At 32.0% G+C, this 20,448-nt stretch overlaps 1 protein-coding gene across 1 annotated transcript; it reads right to left on the bottom strand.

Moving 5' to 3' along the window:
• Nucleotides 1-8,872: 8,872 nt before the first annotated feature.
• On the bottom strand, nt 8,873-19,389 carry LOC145621207 (ABC transporter A family member 7-like). The gene is made up of 18 exons (XM_081675947.1): nt 19,297-19,389; nt 18,083-18,446; nt 17,914-17,990; nt 17,691-17,835; nt 15,432-15,551; nt 15,185-15,309; nt 14,606-14,764; nt 13,835-13,997; nt 13,597-13,722; nt 13,427-13,510; nt 12,146-12,513; nt 11,460-11,660; nt 10,751-10,860; nt 10,565-10,649; nt 10,348-10,476; nt 10,171-10,276; nt 9,921-10,009; nt 8,873-9,347 (listed from the first exon to the last, which is right to left on the bottom strand). The coding sequence occupies exons 1-18, from the start codon at nt 19,372-19,374 to the stop codon at nt 9,048-9,050; spliced, it is 2,829 nt and encodes a 942-aa protein (XP_081532073.1). The 5' UTR covers nt 19,375-19,389; the 3' UTR covers nt 8,873-9,047.
• Between the last annotated feature and the right edge of the window lie 1,059 nt (nt 19,390-20,448).

Below are 20,448 nucleotides of genomic sequence, written 5' to 3'. Positions count from 1 at the left end.
AAGGTTGAAATATTAATGTATAATCCAATGGTTGTATATTAAAAATGAACGTCAAAGGTTGTATTATTTTCTATAATTTTTCCTTTTTTGAAAAAAAAAATTATCACCTCTTAAATTAAAAAGTTAATTCCCACTTTTTTCAAAATCCGGTGGTTTTTTCTTCTGTGGGCCCCACCTCCATTTCCATTTTCCGCTGCATCAACCGCAAAACCTCTTTCCTACTTCACTTTTTCCATTTTCCTTGTTACCTAACCACCATGGGAGGCTCCATTTCCCTTTTCCCGGTGGTTTTACCTTCTCTTCTCCATTGTCCTGCTTCACTTTATTTCACCTCCTTCTTACTTGAAACCGCCATGGGAGGTAGAGGAAGGAGCCGCACTCAAAGGAAACACTTCAAGCAAAGCAGAGATAACGTCTAGAAATATGGCTCAAAATCCGACGCCGACGTCGACAGTAAGAACAACTCTAGCGATGCTAAAAGAAAAAGCAGGGAAAACTAGGAGCCATTGAAGGCGCCTGTAGACACAAATTTTGATCCCCTATTTTCCATACTTCCTTTACTAATAAATTTTGCATAATTTCATAATTGTAATAACAAATTTAATTTTGCTAACATTAACCGCAATAATTAGACATAAGAGACAAATTCAAGTAATGTTTATTTATAATTTCGAAGTACACAAAACCCTTACAATTTGTACTCCTAATTTACGAACAAAACACGATGTTAATTTGAAGCACAAGTCGAACCTTGTACACTTCGTGCCGGAAACTTCAAGTCGTCATTTATTCATGATTATGAAATCATTAACACCATCAGTAGCACCACTAACGCCATGATAAAAGCTAAATATAAATTAAGCATTTGAAAATGCTCCTCGAACGGAGAAAGGGCTTGACGGTTTTGGTTGTTGGGAGCCATGGACATCGAAGAGGAAAAGGCAAGGGGTGTGTTTTTTGGGTGGATAAGGGGTGAATGGTGATTTTGGAAAAGGGAAATCTCCCTTTTATAGGGAGTAAATCTTTTTATCATATCCCAAACGTGTAATCGTTTAGTCTAATAATAGTAGTAATTTTATCTTTTAAAAATAAAATAAAAACAATGTCGTTACCACTAACGTATATAACAATTATTCCGTTTGACATATCATGTTCAGAAGTATTAAATATTGACCCTTTAATCCGTACAATTTTAAAATCGCGACCCTTTCTGTATAATTTCTTTCTAACCCCGGATAAAAGTTTAGCACTATTGATTTCATAAGCCGAGAAAAAATCAGGGCCCACACTCCTTTAGCTATAGAAAAACCTATCATAAATATATGAGCAGCAGCACGAGCCCAAATGTTTTGCGTGGTCGAGAATTTCTGAATTTCTCAAATATTATTACTAGTACTATTATTATTATTACTATTATTATTATCGCATTATTTTTATAATAATTAAATATTATTTTAAATTATTAGTTATTATTATTAAATATTATTTAGTTATTATTTATATTATTATTTGTAAAAATTAATGATTATTATTATCTTTAAATATTAGTTATTATCTTTAAAAATTATTTTTTATTATAAAAAATCAATTAATAATAATAATAATTAATATTATTACTATAATTATCGTTATTATTATTACTATTATTATTATATATTATTATTGAATATTAATTTGTTATTATTATAATTTTTAAATATTTATTATTATTATTATTAAAAAATTAAATTTTATTTACTTATTTATTGTTATTAGTATTATTAAATATTAATTATTATTATTATTATAGTAATTCAATATTAGTTATTATTATTATTATATATTATTATTATTATTATTATAATTCAACATTAATTATTATTTTTAAGCAAAGCAGGGTAGAGCAGGTCTCGTCAGAGCAGAGCAGCTCTAAAGAATAGGGCCTTAGAACGGTTTGGATTGGATTAGACCAAATACGAATTTAGTTTGAGAAATCCAAAACCGAATTTATTCGATTTGGGATATAATCCATATTGTAAATTAAATTTTCACCGCTAGTTATTTTTCTGCCTTGAAATTTGTTCGGGTAAATTTGGGGAGTTATTTTAGCTCTTTATGGGTCCATTGGCAAATAAACAATGTAAATGTCTCTCATGAATTGAAGAATGAGAATTTAGTACCTTATCTGTTAAATACGGGTCTGGGTCGCACCCGCAAACCAAGAGAGAGATCGAGAATTTACTTCACAAGTCCAAAGGAGATTACATCCCAAAACCATATGGCAATAAAAGGAGTATCCCTTGAGCCTTATAAAGTTTTAACTCTCTCTTCTTTTGTCAATGTAAGACTCCTACATGTGTTTTTTTTGTGGGATATACTTTAACACTCTCCATTACATGTAAAGTCCCTTAACTCAAGTATCACATGATCCAATTCAATTTGGCCCTGAATACTTAATGTCATTTAAGATCCCAAATCATGGGCCAGGAAATATACTCAAGCAACCCATTAAAGGTCCAAACTGTGGGTCTTGCTCTAACACCATGAGAAGATTCTTAAAATTACAGACATTTTTAGAGAGAGAAAGAGGAAAATCAGAAGAGAGAAGATATTTGTGCAATGATAAGTAAGTATGGTAGAGTAAAATCTAATATATATATAGAGAGAGAAAGGGGAGTTTCTTCCCAAGATTTTAGAGAGCCACGTAAGATTTAATTTACTTAGCGCGCCTTATACGATAATAAATTTTTGTGGTAGCCAATTAAATACGAGATTATTAATTTCTTTTAGAATTAAATAATTTAAATGACACGTAAGCAAAATTGACGAATGAGATTTCCCGATTTAAGTTAACTAAATATAAAATAATATCTTTTGATATTAGGAATTTTATCTAAATATATACCAAACTTTAGCGCATATATATATATATATATATATATATATATATATATATATATATATATATATATATATATATATATATATATAGAAATGGGATCATATGAGACCACATCCCTTATGTGAGGACAATATTATATGTGAGGACTCATTATAACCGTTGGATCAATTACATCCAACGGCCACAATTAATCCCAATCAAACATAATTTCAAAATCAATTTTTCAGCGTTTTCTCTCTCCTCCTTCATTCGATGCGCCATTTTCTCTCTCCTCCTTCAATTTCTCTACTCCCTTTCTTACTGGTATTTGCTTTAATTCTTCATCAATTCTTCTTTAAACTTCATTGATTCTTTGTCAAGGTGATTTTCGTTGATTTTAGTTTGATTACTTAAGGTTTTCGTCAATTGAAATCTTCATTATATTGATTAAGGTTTTCGTCAATTTTTTTGCCGATTTTCGGTTCAATTTCTGTTCGATTTTTTTCCTGGTGATTTCTATTCGATTTATATTTGAGTAATTATTAGTTGCTTTTAGTTTTAATTTTGCTTCATTTGAATAATTATCTTACATTTTCTTTGTTTTTTTTTTGGAAACCTAGAAGTAATTGCTATGGATTCTGCAAATGCAAATGTTCTTCAAGAAAATACAATGTATGTGTTTCTGCTCATTTTATTTTTATTTTTTCATTTTATATTTACTTGCTCATTTTCTGTTTGTTGCTTAGTAAAATACTTTGTATTTAGCTTTATTTGAGTAATTTCACATACTTTTTGCTACTAGAAGTATGATATTCAGTTTTGTTGGCTGTGATAACTTGGCTAGACAGTAGGAATGAAATGAGTGTTTGGTTTTACTCACTGCTGTTATAAGGTTTGTATTTTTTAATATTCGGTTCCCATTAGTACATGATTCCGAGACCAAGCAATTAGATGAGGCTAATGAATTGCAGTTGATACTAATTAGATGAGGCTAAGATAATAAGCTAGAACCCGAGCATATCACTAAGTCTAGAGCAGGAGCAGTAATATGGATTCATGAGTAGCTTTGTGAGGGTAGGCAGTAAAAGAGTGTCTGCTAGCTTGTTACTGAAGCATGTTCTGTATCCCAAGATTGAATTGCACTTTGTGGCCAAACAGACTTATAGACAGCAAATGATTAAAGAATTACTTGATCAGATCATTTTATAAATGAACAAAGAAATGTTTGCTCATTTCACAAATGAGCAAGTAATTCTTTGCTCATTTAAGAAATGAGCAATTAACTTTTTGATTATTTGCTAAATGAGCAAGAAATTACTTGCTCATTTGATAAATGAGATAGAAATTACTTGCTATCATCATTTTCTAATCCCCAGCAATTACATACTACACCTTACCTACTATGCTTGCATGGTAATTGGTCAATTAGGACTAAATTTTGGGGATGCTTGCATATAGTGCTAACCTGTTCTCTAGCATGATTTAGTAATGCTGCTCTATGCATATTTGTGTTTCATTAGTGATAGAAGTGGCTGAAATCATAATTGATCTTTCATCTGTATGAGTGTTGCAGACACAGAACATGTAACATCTTCATAAATGAGTAAAGAAATATTTGCTCATTTATCAAGTGAGCAAATAATTGATTGCTCATTTCAAATATGAGCAAAGAAATACTTGTTGATTTAATGAATGATTAAAGAAATGTTTGCTCATTTGACAAATGAGCAACTAACTATTTGCTCATTTGACAAATGAGCAACTAAGTTTTTGCTCATTTGTTTAATTAGCAACTAATTTGCTCATTTGACAAATGAGCAACTAATTATTTGCTCACTTGTTCATGAGTAAAATATTGATTGCTCATTTCCCAAATGATCAAAAAATTGATTGCTCATTTCCCAAATGATCAAAGAAACGTTTGCTTATTTTACAAATGAGTAACTAATTATTTGCTTATTTGACAAATGAGCAAACTAATGGTTACTCATTTCACAAATGAGCAAAGAAATGCTTGTTGATTAAAGAAATGTTTGCTCATTTGACAAATGAGCAACTAATTATTTGCTCATTTTACAAATGAGCAACTAACTATTTGCTCATTTAACAAATGAGCAACTAAGTGCTTGCTCATTTGTTAAATTAGCAATTAAGTATTGGCTCATTTGACAAATGAGCAACTAACTATTTGCTCATTCTTATTTTAATTTGATGTGTTAATTTTCAGAAAAGCGCATTTTCATGTGTTTATGGTTGGTGAAGGAAGTATTCAAAGTGTCATTTTGTCGAAAGAGATAAAGTATATGGAGTATGTTGTGCTTAATATTCCCTGGAAGTCTTCAGATGATGATCATTTGCATCGTGGAGTTGCAATGATGAGGCATGGGTTTGCAAAAGTGGGATTTAGGTTTGAAGAAAATATAATGTAAGTCTTTCACATTTCATTTTTAAATAATTTTTGTTGTTGTTGGTGTTTTGAATACATTAGCCTACTAGCTCAACGGGTAGAGCATTGTGTAAATGCACAAAAGATGTGGGTTCGAATCCCACGTAGGTTCATTTATTTAATGTACTGTTGAGACACAAGTTTGTATGAGAGTTTAGTTGTAACAAAGTTTATATGATTATAAATCATTTCAAACCAATTTTTTGCTCGTATAATTTAGTGCGAATTTGATTTTTTTTTATTTTTTTTATTGAGATAACCTATGTAGGAATTGAACCTACATCCCCTATGCATTTGCATAGTGCTCTACCAATTGAGCTAATAGGTTTTATCACATGTTTTAAATTATTTTTCTATGTTATAAATTTTTAACCATATGTTGATCATTTGATAAATGAACAAGAATTGTTTGCTCATTTGAAAAAATGAACAAAGAATTGTTGCTCATTTGATAAATGAGCAAAGATTTGTTTGCTCATCTCATAAATGAGCAAAGAATTGTTTGCTCATTTGATAAATGAACAAAGAATTTTCGCTCATTTGACAAAATGAACAAAGAATTATTGCTCATTTGATAAATGAGCAAAGTATTTCCCGCTCTTCTAACATTAATGCAATCGAAAGAAATAAAAGCATTTGACATCCTTACAATATCATTAAACAGCAAAAAAATAGGAGCAGCACCAATGACCTTCTTCTTGACAGCACGCACTACATCAATAGCACCACATTCCAACACCACTCAATTGTAGCCCATCCGCACAGCCAACTCCACACCAAATCTAGCAGCAGCAGCTTCTGCCTGATTCGGCTGCCAGCAATTGGTGGTCTTCTTTACAGCAACAAGCAGTAAAGCCCCCTCTGCATACCTTATAACCACCCCCAAACTCACCCCTACACCACTCATCATATGAGCATCAACATTCACCTTGACTACATTACTAGGCGGAGGTACCCATCTAGCTGCTGACCGAACATCAAGCTGAGGTTTTGCTCCAGAAACTCTTGCATTGTAAATACCATATTCCTCACACAACTTGACAAAGCCTGAGGCAATCAACACACCATTCACATCACCATTGTGATCGCTGAATGTTCAAATTGCTCATTATAATTATGTTTGCTCATTTTTTTTTTCTATATTATAACACATATTTAGGTTTGCTCATTTTAAATTTATTTCCTCATTTTAAATGCGAGGCATAATTTTCTATCCCTAGTGGTGTTTTGCACTCAAGATATTTGTGCTTTGAATCATTATCATTCTGACCTTGAGTGTGTCTCTGGGCATCAATTGCAGCTTCATATCTCAAGTAAAACTCAACAAGTGACACATGAGGATTGATAAAGGAGCAGAAAAAGTTGTTTTCACTTTCGGATCTTGATGTTGTAAGCATTATTCCTCCAAGGAACACATCTCTGAAATAGGCCGGAATCCACTTGTCTCTTATCTTGTACATATAACCTAACCACTCATGTTGTTCCAAGTGGTATTCAATTATCACCTTGAAGGATTGATAGGTTTGTGTAGGGAAGTAGAAGAAGGGAGTGTGGTTGGTGTGCAGGAAACAGACCAAGAAGAAGGGGGTGGAGCTTGTGCGTAGAAGCAAATAACTCAATGCTCATTTGTGAAATAAGCATACAATTCTTTGCTCATTTGTCAAATGAGCAAATAATTCAATGCTCATTTGTCAAATGAACATGCAATTCAATGCCCACATACATAAACTCTTACACTCACTCACACTCACACTCACACTCACACTCACACACAAACACACTGTTACACTCACTCACACTCACACACACACACACACACACATACATACACAATAATTTTAGAATCTAAAATTAGAAGGGGGGATTGGTTTGTTCAGGGAAGTGGGAGAAAATTGTAGTGTGCAGGGGGGATAGGTTTGTTCAGGGAAGTGGAAGAAGGGTGTGTAGTGTGCAGGAAACAGACCAAGAAGAAAGGGGTGGGGCTTGTACGCAGGCAAGTAGACCAAGGAACTCATAATATGTTTGCTCATTTTGATTATATTTGCTCATTTTAATTATTTTTGCTCCTATATTTGGAAAAGAAAAATGTATTGTTGTGCATATTCTGTATACTGAGTACTTATAGATCCTTGAATTACTTGTGAATGTCATTAATATTTGCTCATTTTAATTGTAGTTACCTCATTTTAAATGTTCTATTATACATATTTAGGTTTGCTCATTTTAATTTATTTGCTCATTTTAAATTTGATTGAAAATAAGAACATAATAACAGCATTCAATTGAAAATAAAAACCTACTAACAACATAATAAGAGCATTTAATTGGAAATTTCAGAACATTTTTTATCATAAGTTTAATCTGACATCATTACAATCACTAAAATCTCTATCAAATTAATCAAACCTAAATAATTCATTCAATTCAATCAAAGAATTGATGCAATTAAACATTCAATTCGATTAATGCAATTCGAAAATTAACATGTAATTCAATTCGAAAATTAACATGCAATTCCAAAATTTTCAGAGATGTAAAATCAAAATATTTTGAACATTCATATTAACATGCAATTCAAAGTTAAAAGTACGAACAAACCTCAATTATTGATAATTTGATAATGAAAATCCTAAATTAAGAACTCTCAACTCAAAAAATCTAGCAATAATCATAATGTCAAACTCAAATAACCAAAATAAGAGCATTCAAATTCGAAATTTTCCAGAACACTAAAATTTGATAATTAGAACATCAAATTCGAAAATTTTGATGAAAATACTAAATTGAGATAATTCTATTCGAAAATTATAATGAAAAACCAGAACTAAGGGCAAGATATTCAAAAATTACTTACCAAAATTATGTATAAGTGAACAAGAGGAGAGAGAAAGTATTGATCCTTAAAGCTTCAAGCCATTGATGTTCCACCTTCAACTTAGGAGAGTGAGAAATAAGCTAGGTAATTTTTTCTGGAGAGAGAAAGAGGTTATGGTTGATGTTGGGTTTGGGTTTGGGTTTGGGTGGGTTTTGTATTTTTAATCTCAGCTGTTGAATTTCATATAATCTAATGGTTGGTATTGGTTCTCACATTGGTGGTGGTTCTCACATAAAGGGTGGTTCTCACCGGATCCCGACCCTATATATATATATATATATATATATATATATATATATATATATATATATATATATATATATATATATATATATATATATATATATATATAAATATTTTAATAAATTCAAACAAACCGTGCATCGCACGGGGTTCATCTAGTATTATCCATAATAGTGAATAATGTGGTATTTTCCTAAGTGTAAAGGATTAGGAATTTAGGATTTAAGGCCATCTATATATAAATAATGAATTAATAATAAATTTCGTCCTCGGCATTTTCTGGTGTGCCGGTCTAGCTAGGCATCTCAGAAATTATTAGACAATGGAGTAATGGATTGATTAGGCAAAATAATTTACTGCGTGACTTTGATGTAAATATAGTATGGTAGAGTTCCCAAAAAATCAAAGAAAATGTTACCAAGTGTTATTATTACTGTACAAGCTCTTATAAATGATTGTATAACTCATTTTATACACAAAGTTATTACACAACTATATTACAAAAGACATAAACACAGGCACACAGGAACACGTGGCACGACTATGCTTTGATAGTTTATATATAATCTACCTAAACTAAGTATGGAACTTAAACAAAACCTCATAAGTACAAACCTATATGATTATAAGAGAACATCGGAAGATTGAGCCTCACGAGCAACCTTGATGAATACATCCTCCAAAGTGGTGTCAGCAAGTCCCCATGCTTGGACTGTGAATCTCTTCTTAAAGTTCTCGACTGCCTTGAAAACATCAGAAATCCGGATTTCATGTTTTGGGATCTCAAACTTTTGGGTTCCTGAAATGTGGTATATCTTTTGGGCATTTGGCGATAGGCTCATCACCATTGTTTCCACTTCTGTATCATGCTCTGCAGAAGTTGTCATTGTGAATACAAAGGTCCCTCCATATCTTCCTTTCAGCTGCCATTATACAAGAACAAAACACTTGTTATGTATAGCAGAAGCAAGGTTACTTTATTGAGATGGTGTATGTGTATCCATGCAATGGTTGTTAGAATTCCTACCCAAATTTGACAATCCTATGTTTTTACGATTCAAAAACATGCAGCTGATCTAAATCTTAAGCAGGATAAACTCTTTTCAATCTGTTTGATTTAATTTTACCAGTTAGATCCTAACCCTTGGAGCTAGGCATAAGGATCGTGCTCCACTAAGTGTAGTGCTACATCAGCACAATAGGTGCGCTTGCATTGTGTATAGCCAGGCATGGGAGAATTGTCAAGTGAGGAGAAAGTGTCACTTGGCTTAACGAGTATACTTTGGTGAGTACTGAGTAGTGCACAATGGCTGACTTGCTAGTGAATAATCGAAGGTGTTAACACATAACATGCTAGACCATCAATTTGGGTAGCTTAGACAAGTCAGTCAATATTAGTGATCAAGATCTAATCTAAATAGTTAACCACAGCTAAAAAAATGACTGTTAGAATACTTGCATATTCTGTATCTGTGATGATTAGAAGTAGAAATTACCTGCTTTGGGCCTCCTATACATTGCAAGCTGCCATCAACAAAAATGCCTATCCGGTCACACAGAACTTCTGCCTCTTCCATAGAATGGGCTGAAAGAAGAAAAATAAGAGAGACAAAGAGACAAGATATTAGGGATCACATTAAGAAATATAACCATAAAGTATAGTATTATGAGTCACATTCAACTCAATAATAAGTCTTTATAAACGTATTGATTGCGTTATATTTGATCACTGTAGAGAAAGAGTACTTGTGAGGATAATAGCTCTGTCTTGTTTAGCTTGCTTCACAACGTTCCAAAGATTATTTCTTGAAGCAGGATCTAATCCAGTACTTGGTTCATCCATGTAAACAACCTTTAATAAGAAAAATCAATTAGAATATCCGAAGTCCAAAAAGTTACAGGCAGCAAAGCAACGGGACAAACCTTAGGGTCACCAATCAAGGAAATAGCAACACTAAGTCTCCTTTTCATTCCTCCACTATACTTTCCAGCAAATTTGTCAGCAACGCCTCCATAATATAAATTGACGCTTTTTAAAGATTCATCAACTGCCTGTAGTAACAGCACATAGAAATTACATTCCTCCTAATTTTTCAAAGCCTTTTCTTGTCCTTGCAATGATACTGTATATTAAACTGACCTGTGTTAAGGCAGAACCTTTAAGGTTCTTAAGTCGTCCATAAAAGATTAGATGCTCTCTTCCTGTTAGGGTCTCCCAGAGCAGGCTGGGTAAAGGAAGAGTAAAAAAGCATTAGCAAAAACGTAACAATTGGAACTCAAATGAAAAATTTACGCATTTTACTAGGATAAAAGACTGGAAACATACTCATGTTGTGGGCAAACACCCATGCTGGTGTATATATCACTCATTTGGGAACGGATGTCTGAACCCTCAACAAATGCTGCTCCAGATGTTGGCTCTGTGAGTCCAATCATCTACAGGAGATAAAAGAAGACATTGATCATCTATTTTTCCATTTTGCAACCAATTAAACATTACAATCTCTATCCATTAATATTTCATCTGGTGTTTATTCATAGAATGTTCCTAATACAAGTATTTTTCCACTGACTATGTTTTAATACTTGTCATTTTTAGTCATCACCAAAACAAATCTCACATATGGTATTAGTTTGCTGGATTCAAGAGCAAATAGTTGAAATTAAGTAAGATCACTAGTGCACTACATGTTTTCTTGAAATTAATAAGAGAAAGCTTGAATTATCAACACTTGTTCTTTTAAATTTAACTTTCCTTCAAAATTACTTAATGATCATACATGGGTTCAAAATCATACTTAGGTACTCCCTCTTGCCCCATTGGGGAGTAATTACGTTAATAAGTTTGATGAGATAGAAAATTTGGTGGGACCAAAAGTATTGTATGTGAGAGTAAAGTTGTGGTTCCCTCGTATGGAATAGAGCAAACTTAACAGAGACAACCCAAAAGGGCATACTTAAAGATATGAAGGTAGTACTTTAGAAGTCATGCACATATGTAGCATTGTAGCAAGCAAAGGGAACAATGTTCTCACCATGCTGATGAAGGAGGTCTTCCCTGCCCCATTTGGGCCAAGCATCCCAAAGCACTCACCACAAGGTACAGCGAGAGATAATCCTTTGACTGCAAGCTTTGGGGGGTTCCCATCCCTACCAGGATAGATCTTTCTCAGGCTGCTGCAAATTATGGAAGTGCTTGAACTTGATTCTGATAACAGTTGATCCACCCTCTCCCTCTGTTCAGGAAAGCAGAGATGTTCACAACATTGTACAGTAAAAAATTCAGGCTACAACTAATTCCAAAGATAGTACTCCCTCCGTCCCCTTTTGATAGTCCCTTATGGGCAAATTTTAGTCCCAAAATGTTCACCCCATTTGCTTTTTCCAACAATCATTAATATTAATTTTTTACTAAAATTCCCTCCAATTTGCAACAATACTTGTGCAAATTTAGATTTCCCATGTAAATTTTGTTTTTCCATGTACTTTTATTACTTTCTCTCTCTATTTTTTTGCATACCCAATGTCATATTACTTTTTCAATGTCATTTTACTATTTTTATTTATGTTTAGTAATTCCCGAGAAAAATGCTCATAAGGGACTATCAAAAGGGGATGGAGGGAGTATGATACGTTCATTCCAATTTTAAAACTCTTGTTACTTGAAATGAAGATTACATAGTACAAAGAAATATGCATACAATGGTTAAAAAAGAAATACCTCTTGCACAACATCAGCTTTCTCCATCTCCACAAAGACTTTTGATCCTTGTTTGTGTAAACTACGCTTTCGTGAAATAGAATTTGACTTTCTTAGCAAGCTGCGGAAGAATAATAGAGGATTTCTCTTCCCACCACTTCCAGATGATATAACTTGATCAATGTAGTATGCAATAGGAAGCATGAACAGCCACTCAACGAACATGATGATCATTATTTCTTTCATACCATTCCTACTGTCACCCAAGTTTTCCCACCGCATACCACGGGAGCTCATTTGATCCCCAAGATAAGAATATTGCCCCAGCTCATATAAACCTCGATACAAAGAGAATCCAGGATATAGCTCCATAACAATAATCCATCCTCCTAAAATAAAAATCCCAAAAAGATTAGATATGCATGAATTTCATTATATCAACTAACCAAGAAATTGATGAATTTTCCCAAGTCCAATTAAGAATACAGCAAGTCAGGCCCATGCAATATTTGCGTTAGATACCCAACAATACATAACTTGTGATTTATGAATAATACAGTGCTATCATATACTTCCTCCAATTCAATTTAGTTGACACACTTTGAAGATATTATTATTACTATTATGATTTATGAATGGTATAAAACGCCTAAATGATATGCATCAACTAATATGAAACGAGGAGACATAAATATAGATCTAAATTCATGCAATGCTTGCTTCACATTTCGTAAAATATATATGACAGCTCATATAATTTTGACATTGAAAATACTAAATTTTAAAAGGGTAAATAAAACAGTAAGGGTCTTTTATGTATTCTACTATTTTAGTTGATCATCAAACTTCTCAAGAGTTGGTTTATATTATAAAGGTTATTTGTAAAGCCATATAAATTCATCACAGATTTTAAATCACTATATTGAGTTTGTAAAAGAAATTTCTTTCAGTCAAATTGGCTGTAAATGATGAAGTTTTATCTTCAAGTGTGTATGGCACACGAAAATCTACTAAATCCATCACATATACCATTATACCCTATAAATGTACTGATTACTATTACTATTACTATTACTATTACTATTACTATTACTATAGCATAACGTATTGTACATAAAACCCCCTAAGTTTTGTATACTTGCATTAACTTTGTTCCTAAGGGCAGAGGGAAAATGGCAATGCTAAAGAGTATATACTTTCACTGATTGACAAATTTGCAACTATTATTGAGAAAAACGACAAGTGTGAATGACCAAAATAAATTTGTTGAGTAATAGAAATAGAAATTTAATGAGAATTTACTTGGAAAAGAGGTATCTTCAATGAAATTTTGAAATAGGAATGCTCCCAACAGCCCAGTACCAAACGTAAGTAAATAACCTACAGCTGAAACAAATTCGGACAACATATTAGAATCACGACATAGCAGACTACTTCAGTGTAAGAAGGCAGTAATAGGACTAAATTCACACCTCTTGCAGATAAAACATTTGAGAACAAAGGTGCTAAAAGAAAAGCCATTGAAATCTGCAAATTCATATAGATGAAATAGAATACAAATTGGATGCTGTAATCATTTAATGTGAAGATTTTTAGTCCTGCAGAGAATACAATACAAGGCATGAGTGGTATTGCATGTTAAGGGATAAAAAAATAATATAAAAAAAAAAAAAAAAAAAAAACGTAGTACTTATGTTTGGTTTTATTTACCAATAAGTGATCCGAGTACCACAAAACATATCATGTAGATCACAGATAAAGCTAGGAAGTAAGCATAGGAAATTGTCCAATATGGGCCATCACCAAGCCCATGCATTTTCATCATGATACGCAATCGTTGTTGTTTTTCATAAACCAGAGCAGTCAGCACAACCTGCATCAAAATACAAAACTCATAAGAAATAAATAATAAAAATTTTATTAAAAAATGATGTGAATTTCTCAGTAAAATAAGCAAACATCATTACATAATGATTGTGTCAACTGCATACACAAACAGCCTACAATTTAAATTTTGAGGCACCTGAATAATTTGTAAAGATATTAGAAATGTGATAAATAAAGATGTTGGGGGAAAGATTTGACTGTTCAACGGTTTTTTCTCTGTTCCATCATACTTGTTAGAAGTTGGGGAAGGAAGAGGTGTTTTTGGCATCATCACCTCTAACCATAAAGTAGAAGAGAGTGTAGGAATTGTATGTATAATAGGCTCACAATGAGCCCCATTTAAATCCTATCCTCTTCTCCCTTTAAGTACATAAGTGTGTACGCCTTTTAAGGTGTTCATTCACATTTATTTTGCCAAGAGAACCAATAAGGTGACTTTTCTGACCCTATAAGAACCAATAATTTGCCCTATTCAAGTCCAATCGCTAAGTGTCGTAAAATATAATAGAGCTATGGCAGCAAAAAATTTAACGGAAAATCCAATATATGGTGCTTGTATGAGATAAAAACATTTAAAAGATAAAGCATACTTACAGGAAATAGTGCTATAATGACATATGTGAAAAATTGCGCACTGAGGAGAGACGAAAGATCAACTCTAAGCTGACTTCCAGGCTTTGGCATTTCCTTGATATACTCAAGAAGCATTTTGGTACCGGGTCCGAACAGACTTTGAAGGTAGGCATTAGACACCTGTAATATAAGATTGAATGTATAAGGTCTACTGAAAGAACATACAAATGGACATAAAAACCATAGAAAATCATAGCATAGGAATAGATTAGTGCATTAAGCTCCTAGCAGAGCAAAAAATTTGTTACCACTTTAACTTTCAAATCTGATTTTAGGTGACAATGAGCAATTGCACAATGATAGAGATATTTCATGTCACCACAATTGAGGGAGGAGCACAAGTTGCAATACATAATTACATAGTCTTGAAGTGGAAATGTGAAAGTAAGATAAGGCAGGAAAAAAATGAGCAAACAAGCTAAGCTAGAACATCAATAAAATCAATAAATATAAACAATAAAATCAAGTGAGGTAATTAAACAAAAGGAAGACCTCAATGAGTGTTGAGCCTAAAAGACAAGAAAGGATCTAGAAAACTACCTGATTCACTGAGCGTGGTACACGTAGCAATCCAATCGTAGAAAATCCACTGTCATTTTTGTATGTTGAATTGTACCATATGCTCACATTAAAGTTCTTCAGGTTTGAGTTGAGAAAATCATATGCTGTTAAAAGAAAGGAAGGAAAAAAAAAAAAAAAAAAAGATATATATTTAGAAGTGATTCTAGAAAATTATATATGGGTAAACAAGTGATTCTAGAAAATTAGTTCATTGCTAAAGACTTACCAGACACATATTCATTTATCTTCCTTTCTGGGTTACCTTTACGATAACCCTTGTACAACTCATCATTAATATCAGATGAACTATTGCGCCATAGATGAAGACCTTGAGCACATTTTACATCTGTAAGGAATCAATAAGATCATTAGAACAACAAGCCATAAGATAGTACATGGGAGAGTCCGAGAGAAAGAATCGTTCTCAGGAATTCTAAAATTAATATAAAGATATAGACAGAGAAAAGGTTATCAAATATAAACTCACAAAGACAAGTACTAAAAGATGAAAGGACAAATCTTTGGAGACAATTTGACAGAAAAAAAACCTCCTTATTGTATACACATTCATGCGTGCCACATACACACACAAAGCAAGGTAGAAGAGAAAAGGAGGGAAACAGTTTATTCTCATATAAATGAAAATATGTTTAAAGTATTAAGAGATTTGACATATAGAATTCATTAACAAATAAATAAGGATATATAGAAATGTTGTTACTTGTATATTGTAATATAAAGATTGATGTAGTGATAATGAACTACTAATGACTAATGGATAAAAGATTTTTGCATGCAAGATCCTAGGATCAAATACCCTTCGCGAACTTTTTTTATTTGTTTAACCCTCATTGTTGAATACTAATGCCCTAGATTAACAATAACAACTTTCCTACAATCATTTTACTAAGCTATTGATTGCTAAATTATTTAAATAATTTCTTCTATTCTATACTGTTGATTGCTAAATTAGGGTTAAACGCTAATCGAGCTACTCACAAGGTTAATCATTACTTCCTCCATTTTTTAGACAACCCGTTTAACTTTTTACACCATTCTCATAAGTTACTTTAACTTTTACTTGTATTTGTGATGTATTCATAAGGTATAATTTACTTATGCACGATATTGTTAGATTGGTCTCAATGTGTACTTTACTAATATGAAACTTCTAATATTTTTACACAGGCATAATAATGGAGAAGTGCACTGACAAGCGTGTGTTATTAAAACTAATTATCTATATAAAAATAGATGAATGATTTTTTATTATGAAATTGATATATATGCTATTTTTATAATAATTGTTGTACATGGTGAAGATTTTTTCATAGAAAATTTTCTTATAGATATTATAACAAACAAACTTTTTCAAATATAGGTAGAAGTATGCACAATTGCACACAATATGTGCAAAACATATAAAAAATGGGTAAAACAACTCAAGTATATGGAGTTTCCTCATTATATTCAACTTTAAAATTGATAATCATATTATTTTTCTAATAATTTCAAATATTATAATATAAACATGATTTATCAAAATTCACACATTTTCTTAGGGGTGCATTATCAATAGAGATTGTTATGAATATTTTTTGGGAATAAGATTGTTATGAATATTAAAATGTGTGTGTTTGAAACTTTGAATCTATGACTTTTTGTTGATTTTTTTTCCAAGAAATATTTTATGATAATTCATAATATTTATACTCATTATATACTAAATTTTTCTAATTAAGATTGGATTCCTTAGGCTCGATTAACTTCACCTTATCCAAATAATATTCATTAAATAATTTAAGTCGGTAAAAATAATTTATGTTCAATAAAAATACGTTTGGTTCAGCAAAAATAATTTCATTTTAAAAGAAAAAATATAATTGAGGATTAGTTAAATAAGTTTTATTCGGTAAAAAAATTTAAATTCAGTAAAGATAATTTAATTTCATTTAAAACTAAGTTTTAATCAATGTATTAAAAGAACAAATATAATTGAGGATTAGTTAAAATAAGTTTTATTCAATAAAAAATTTTAAATTTAGTAAAGATAATTTAATTTCATTTAAAACAATTTCAGCTTAATGAAAATATTTCCAATTTAGCAAAAATAAGATGTAGAGAACAAGACTTTAATTGGATATTTTGATTTTGCTTACATTGGCAATTTGGCATTAACTGATTTTCAACTCCGCTTTTTATGATTCTCACATGACCCATTTTCTCAATTATCTTAAATTAGTTTTATCTACTGTATAACATTTTGTTTTAATAATTAAAAGAAAATAGTGAAAAAGGAGCATTGTGTGTTGCTCAGAGCTTCAGACAGCAACTTTTCACTCATTCCTCACTCAGTCACCCCTTATTAAAAATATTGCTCATGCATATTTTCTTAACACAACACAACACCCGCCTTATTAAAAAGTTCAATTTATTCACTGCTCATAGAAAATTATGCTATGGAAAGCCAGAAACCTAGTTATACCTTGCTGCATAGTTGATGATATAACCTCTTCAGGTAAAGAAAACGACGAGTTGTACTGGCAGAGTGGTCTCACGAAGTAAAGAGGAAGGCCTGAGGAGTAAGCAGGATCAAGAAAATTCTGTGTTGCTGGCATCGAAATTGTTCCCTGGAGCAGTTTAAGGTGTCAAGATTTCATACCTTTCCATAATACTAGTGAAGACAAAGTGAATGCATAAACACTTACCAAGACATTGTTGGCCAAACTAAGTAAAGGGTTGGAGGAATTCAGAGGGGATGTCGGAAACAGGTTGCTGGCCATGCCTAGAAAGATTAAAAATCACCCATAACCAAACCAAGTTTCAACAAAGAACCAGAAAGTACAGAAAATTAAATGTACAAGAGAAGAGATATACCTTGCCCCAATGTTCGATTAGTCCCGGTCACAAGTACAGTGACAGGACAATTACCTGTCCGTCTACATGACTCACTAGGCAAATTTGGAAATGAAAGACCATCAGTTCTCACAGCGCGACTCAGGGGATCAGGAAGTTGAAGCAATGCAGGCCATTTTTGGGGATTAGGAATCGGACAACTAGAAGCTTGATCCAATGTTGAATATTGAACCCCACAAACAGTTGTGCCATTAACTTGAGCACACCCACATTTATACTTATCTTTGCTCAATTCATTGTCGATTGCTCGTTGTAAGACAGCAAGAAGAACACAAAGTAAAACTGGGAATATTATGAGACAACAATTTGAACGTTTATTCCGTCTCTGCAATGTATAGTTCAGGCAACAGCAAAGTTAAGACAGTATTCACAATGATATAACCTTCCCAATTTCAAATGAATTGACATCTACGTTAAGCAAGATGATAAAATGATCAGCTAGATGTAAGAATCATATAGTCAGCAAAATTATGACAACACAAGTCAACTGATTTCTTAATTTATATAAAATAAGTTATATAATTTCACAATATCTTAGCATTTATAGATCACCAACCATCTCAATTTCTTGTCAAAAAAAAAAAAAAAAAAAACCATCTCAATTTATTAAGCACTAAGAAATTCTTACAAAATAATCCCAATCATCATACATTTCAAGATCGCCCACTAATATAAACACCCCCAATTCCCCAAATTCACAACTTCAGCCACATTTGACTACCATCAAGAGGTGAACAACTTAGCCCGGTCCGCTAGCCTGGCCCGAAAAAGCGCGGGCAAGCCAAAAGACACTTTTTTTTAGTTAAAACCCTGGATTCGCACGATTTTTTAAACACCTCTACAACCATCTTGATTAAGTTGTCACATTGCTAGTTTAAATCATATTATCAACGTGACTATTAAATATTAATCCGTATTATCACCAAACAAAGGGCATAACAAATTACTTTTAATCTAAATTACACATTTACACAAACCCAAACATCAACTACAACAACATTAACACTACAATTAACAAATACAAACACTTAAATTATAATACAACACAAACCCCATTTCCCAGATTATCTAGCAAATGCAACTTAATTAAAAACACATTAAATTCTATAAATGTAAACCCCATAAAATGAATTTTAAATTAATTGCACCCATTAAAAATGCAGGAAAAAGGGTACCTGAAAAACCAAGTTTTTTCGGAGAAGAGCATTGGCCTGAGTAGAAAAACTGGCGCGCCCATGTGAAGGAATTGCCATGGAATTTTTTTTGAAACAAACAAATTCAAACTGGGTTTGTGAGTTTGACCGTTAAATTTAAGCTGTGATTTTCATGGGTTTTGTTCTTTAAAGTACGAATTTGCCCCCGTGGAAAAACGATGCACTTTTTTTTGGGTAAATTGCGTTGAAATTTCCATCTGATTACCTCTGTAATCACGGAAGTTTCACTCTAATTTTATATCATTAGTGTTATAATTATGCGTTGTCATAAGATTCGAAATAGTCAAAATTCAACCTCATCATCCCCTTGGTAATACCTTGCATTTTAATAATGTAATGTTCGGGCTTAGTTAATAAAGTAAATTACTTCTATAAATTATATTAAAAAGTCACATCCAACTCGTTAAGTAGAATGACTTTTTTAAACATTATTATCAATTGTAAAAACAACTTTATTGTATAAGTACTTTTATACGGAGTAGTTATTTTGGGTAGGTAAAGAATCAAAAGGACAAATAATGATGTAGACAAGATTAGATATCATATACGAGTATTAAGTGTAACCCCTTATAACTTTAATCAATGTTAAATATAATTCACCATTGATTAAGGGTTCCTTTGGAATTGTTGTGTTTTCAATTTTTTTGGTATTTTATTTTTTAAACTCATATGATATATGTCCTATAATGAAACAAAAATTAGTCAAACTTATTAAAATCATGATAATTTTGAAAATTGACAACAGAAAAGTGAAAACACTTTTTCTTGTTTCTAGCTTTTGGTTTTTTGAAATAACTTGTGAATGCTAATAATGCTATATATGTTCTCCTCACTTTATTTATATTTATTTGGAAAAATAAGTTTATGTCAAGAAAATAGACTTTAATTAGGGTCTGTTCACATTTACTTAATTTCAGTTCAGTTCAGTTTAGTTTAGCTTCTAATTTTCTTCTCTTATAAAATATTCATTTCATTTCAGTTCAGTTCAGTTCAGTTCAGCTCAGTTCAGTTCAGTAAATGTGAACAGTAGGAATGGCAACGGATCGGATTCGGGTTGGATGTAGCTAAATCCGAATCCGATCCGTTTAGTAAACGGACCATGGACTCGCATCC

Source organism: Chenopodium album, chromosome 27, assembly GCF_948465745.1.
Source record: "Chenopodium album chromosome 27, dcCheAlbu1.1, whole genome shotgun sequence".
In the NCBI taxonomy this organism is placed as follows: domain Eukaryota; kingdom Viridiplantae; phylum Streptophyta; class Magnoliopsida; order Caryophyllales; family Amaranthaceae; genus Chenopodium; species Chenopodium album.
This window is presented reverse-complemented; position numbering and strand designations above follow the sequence as displayed.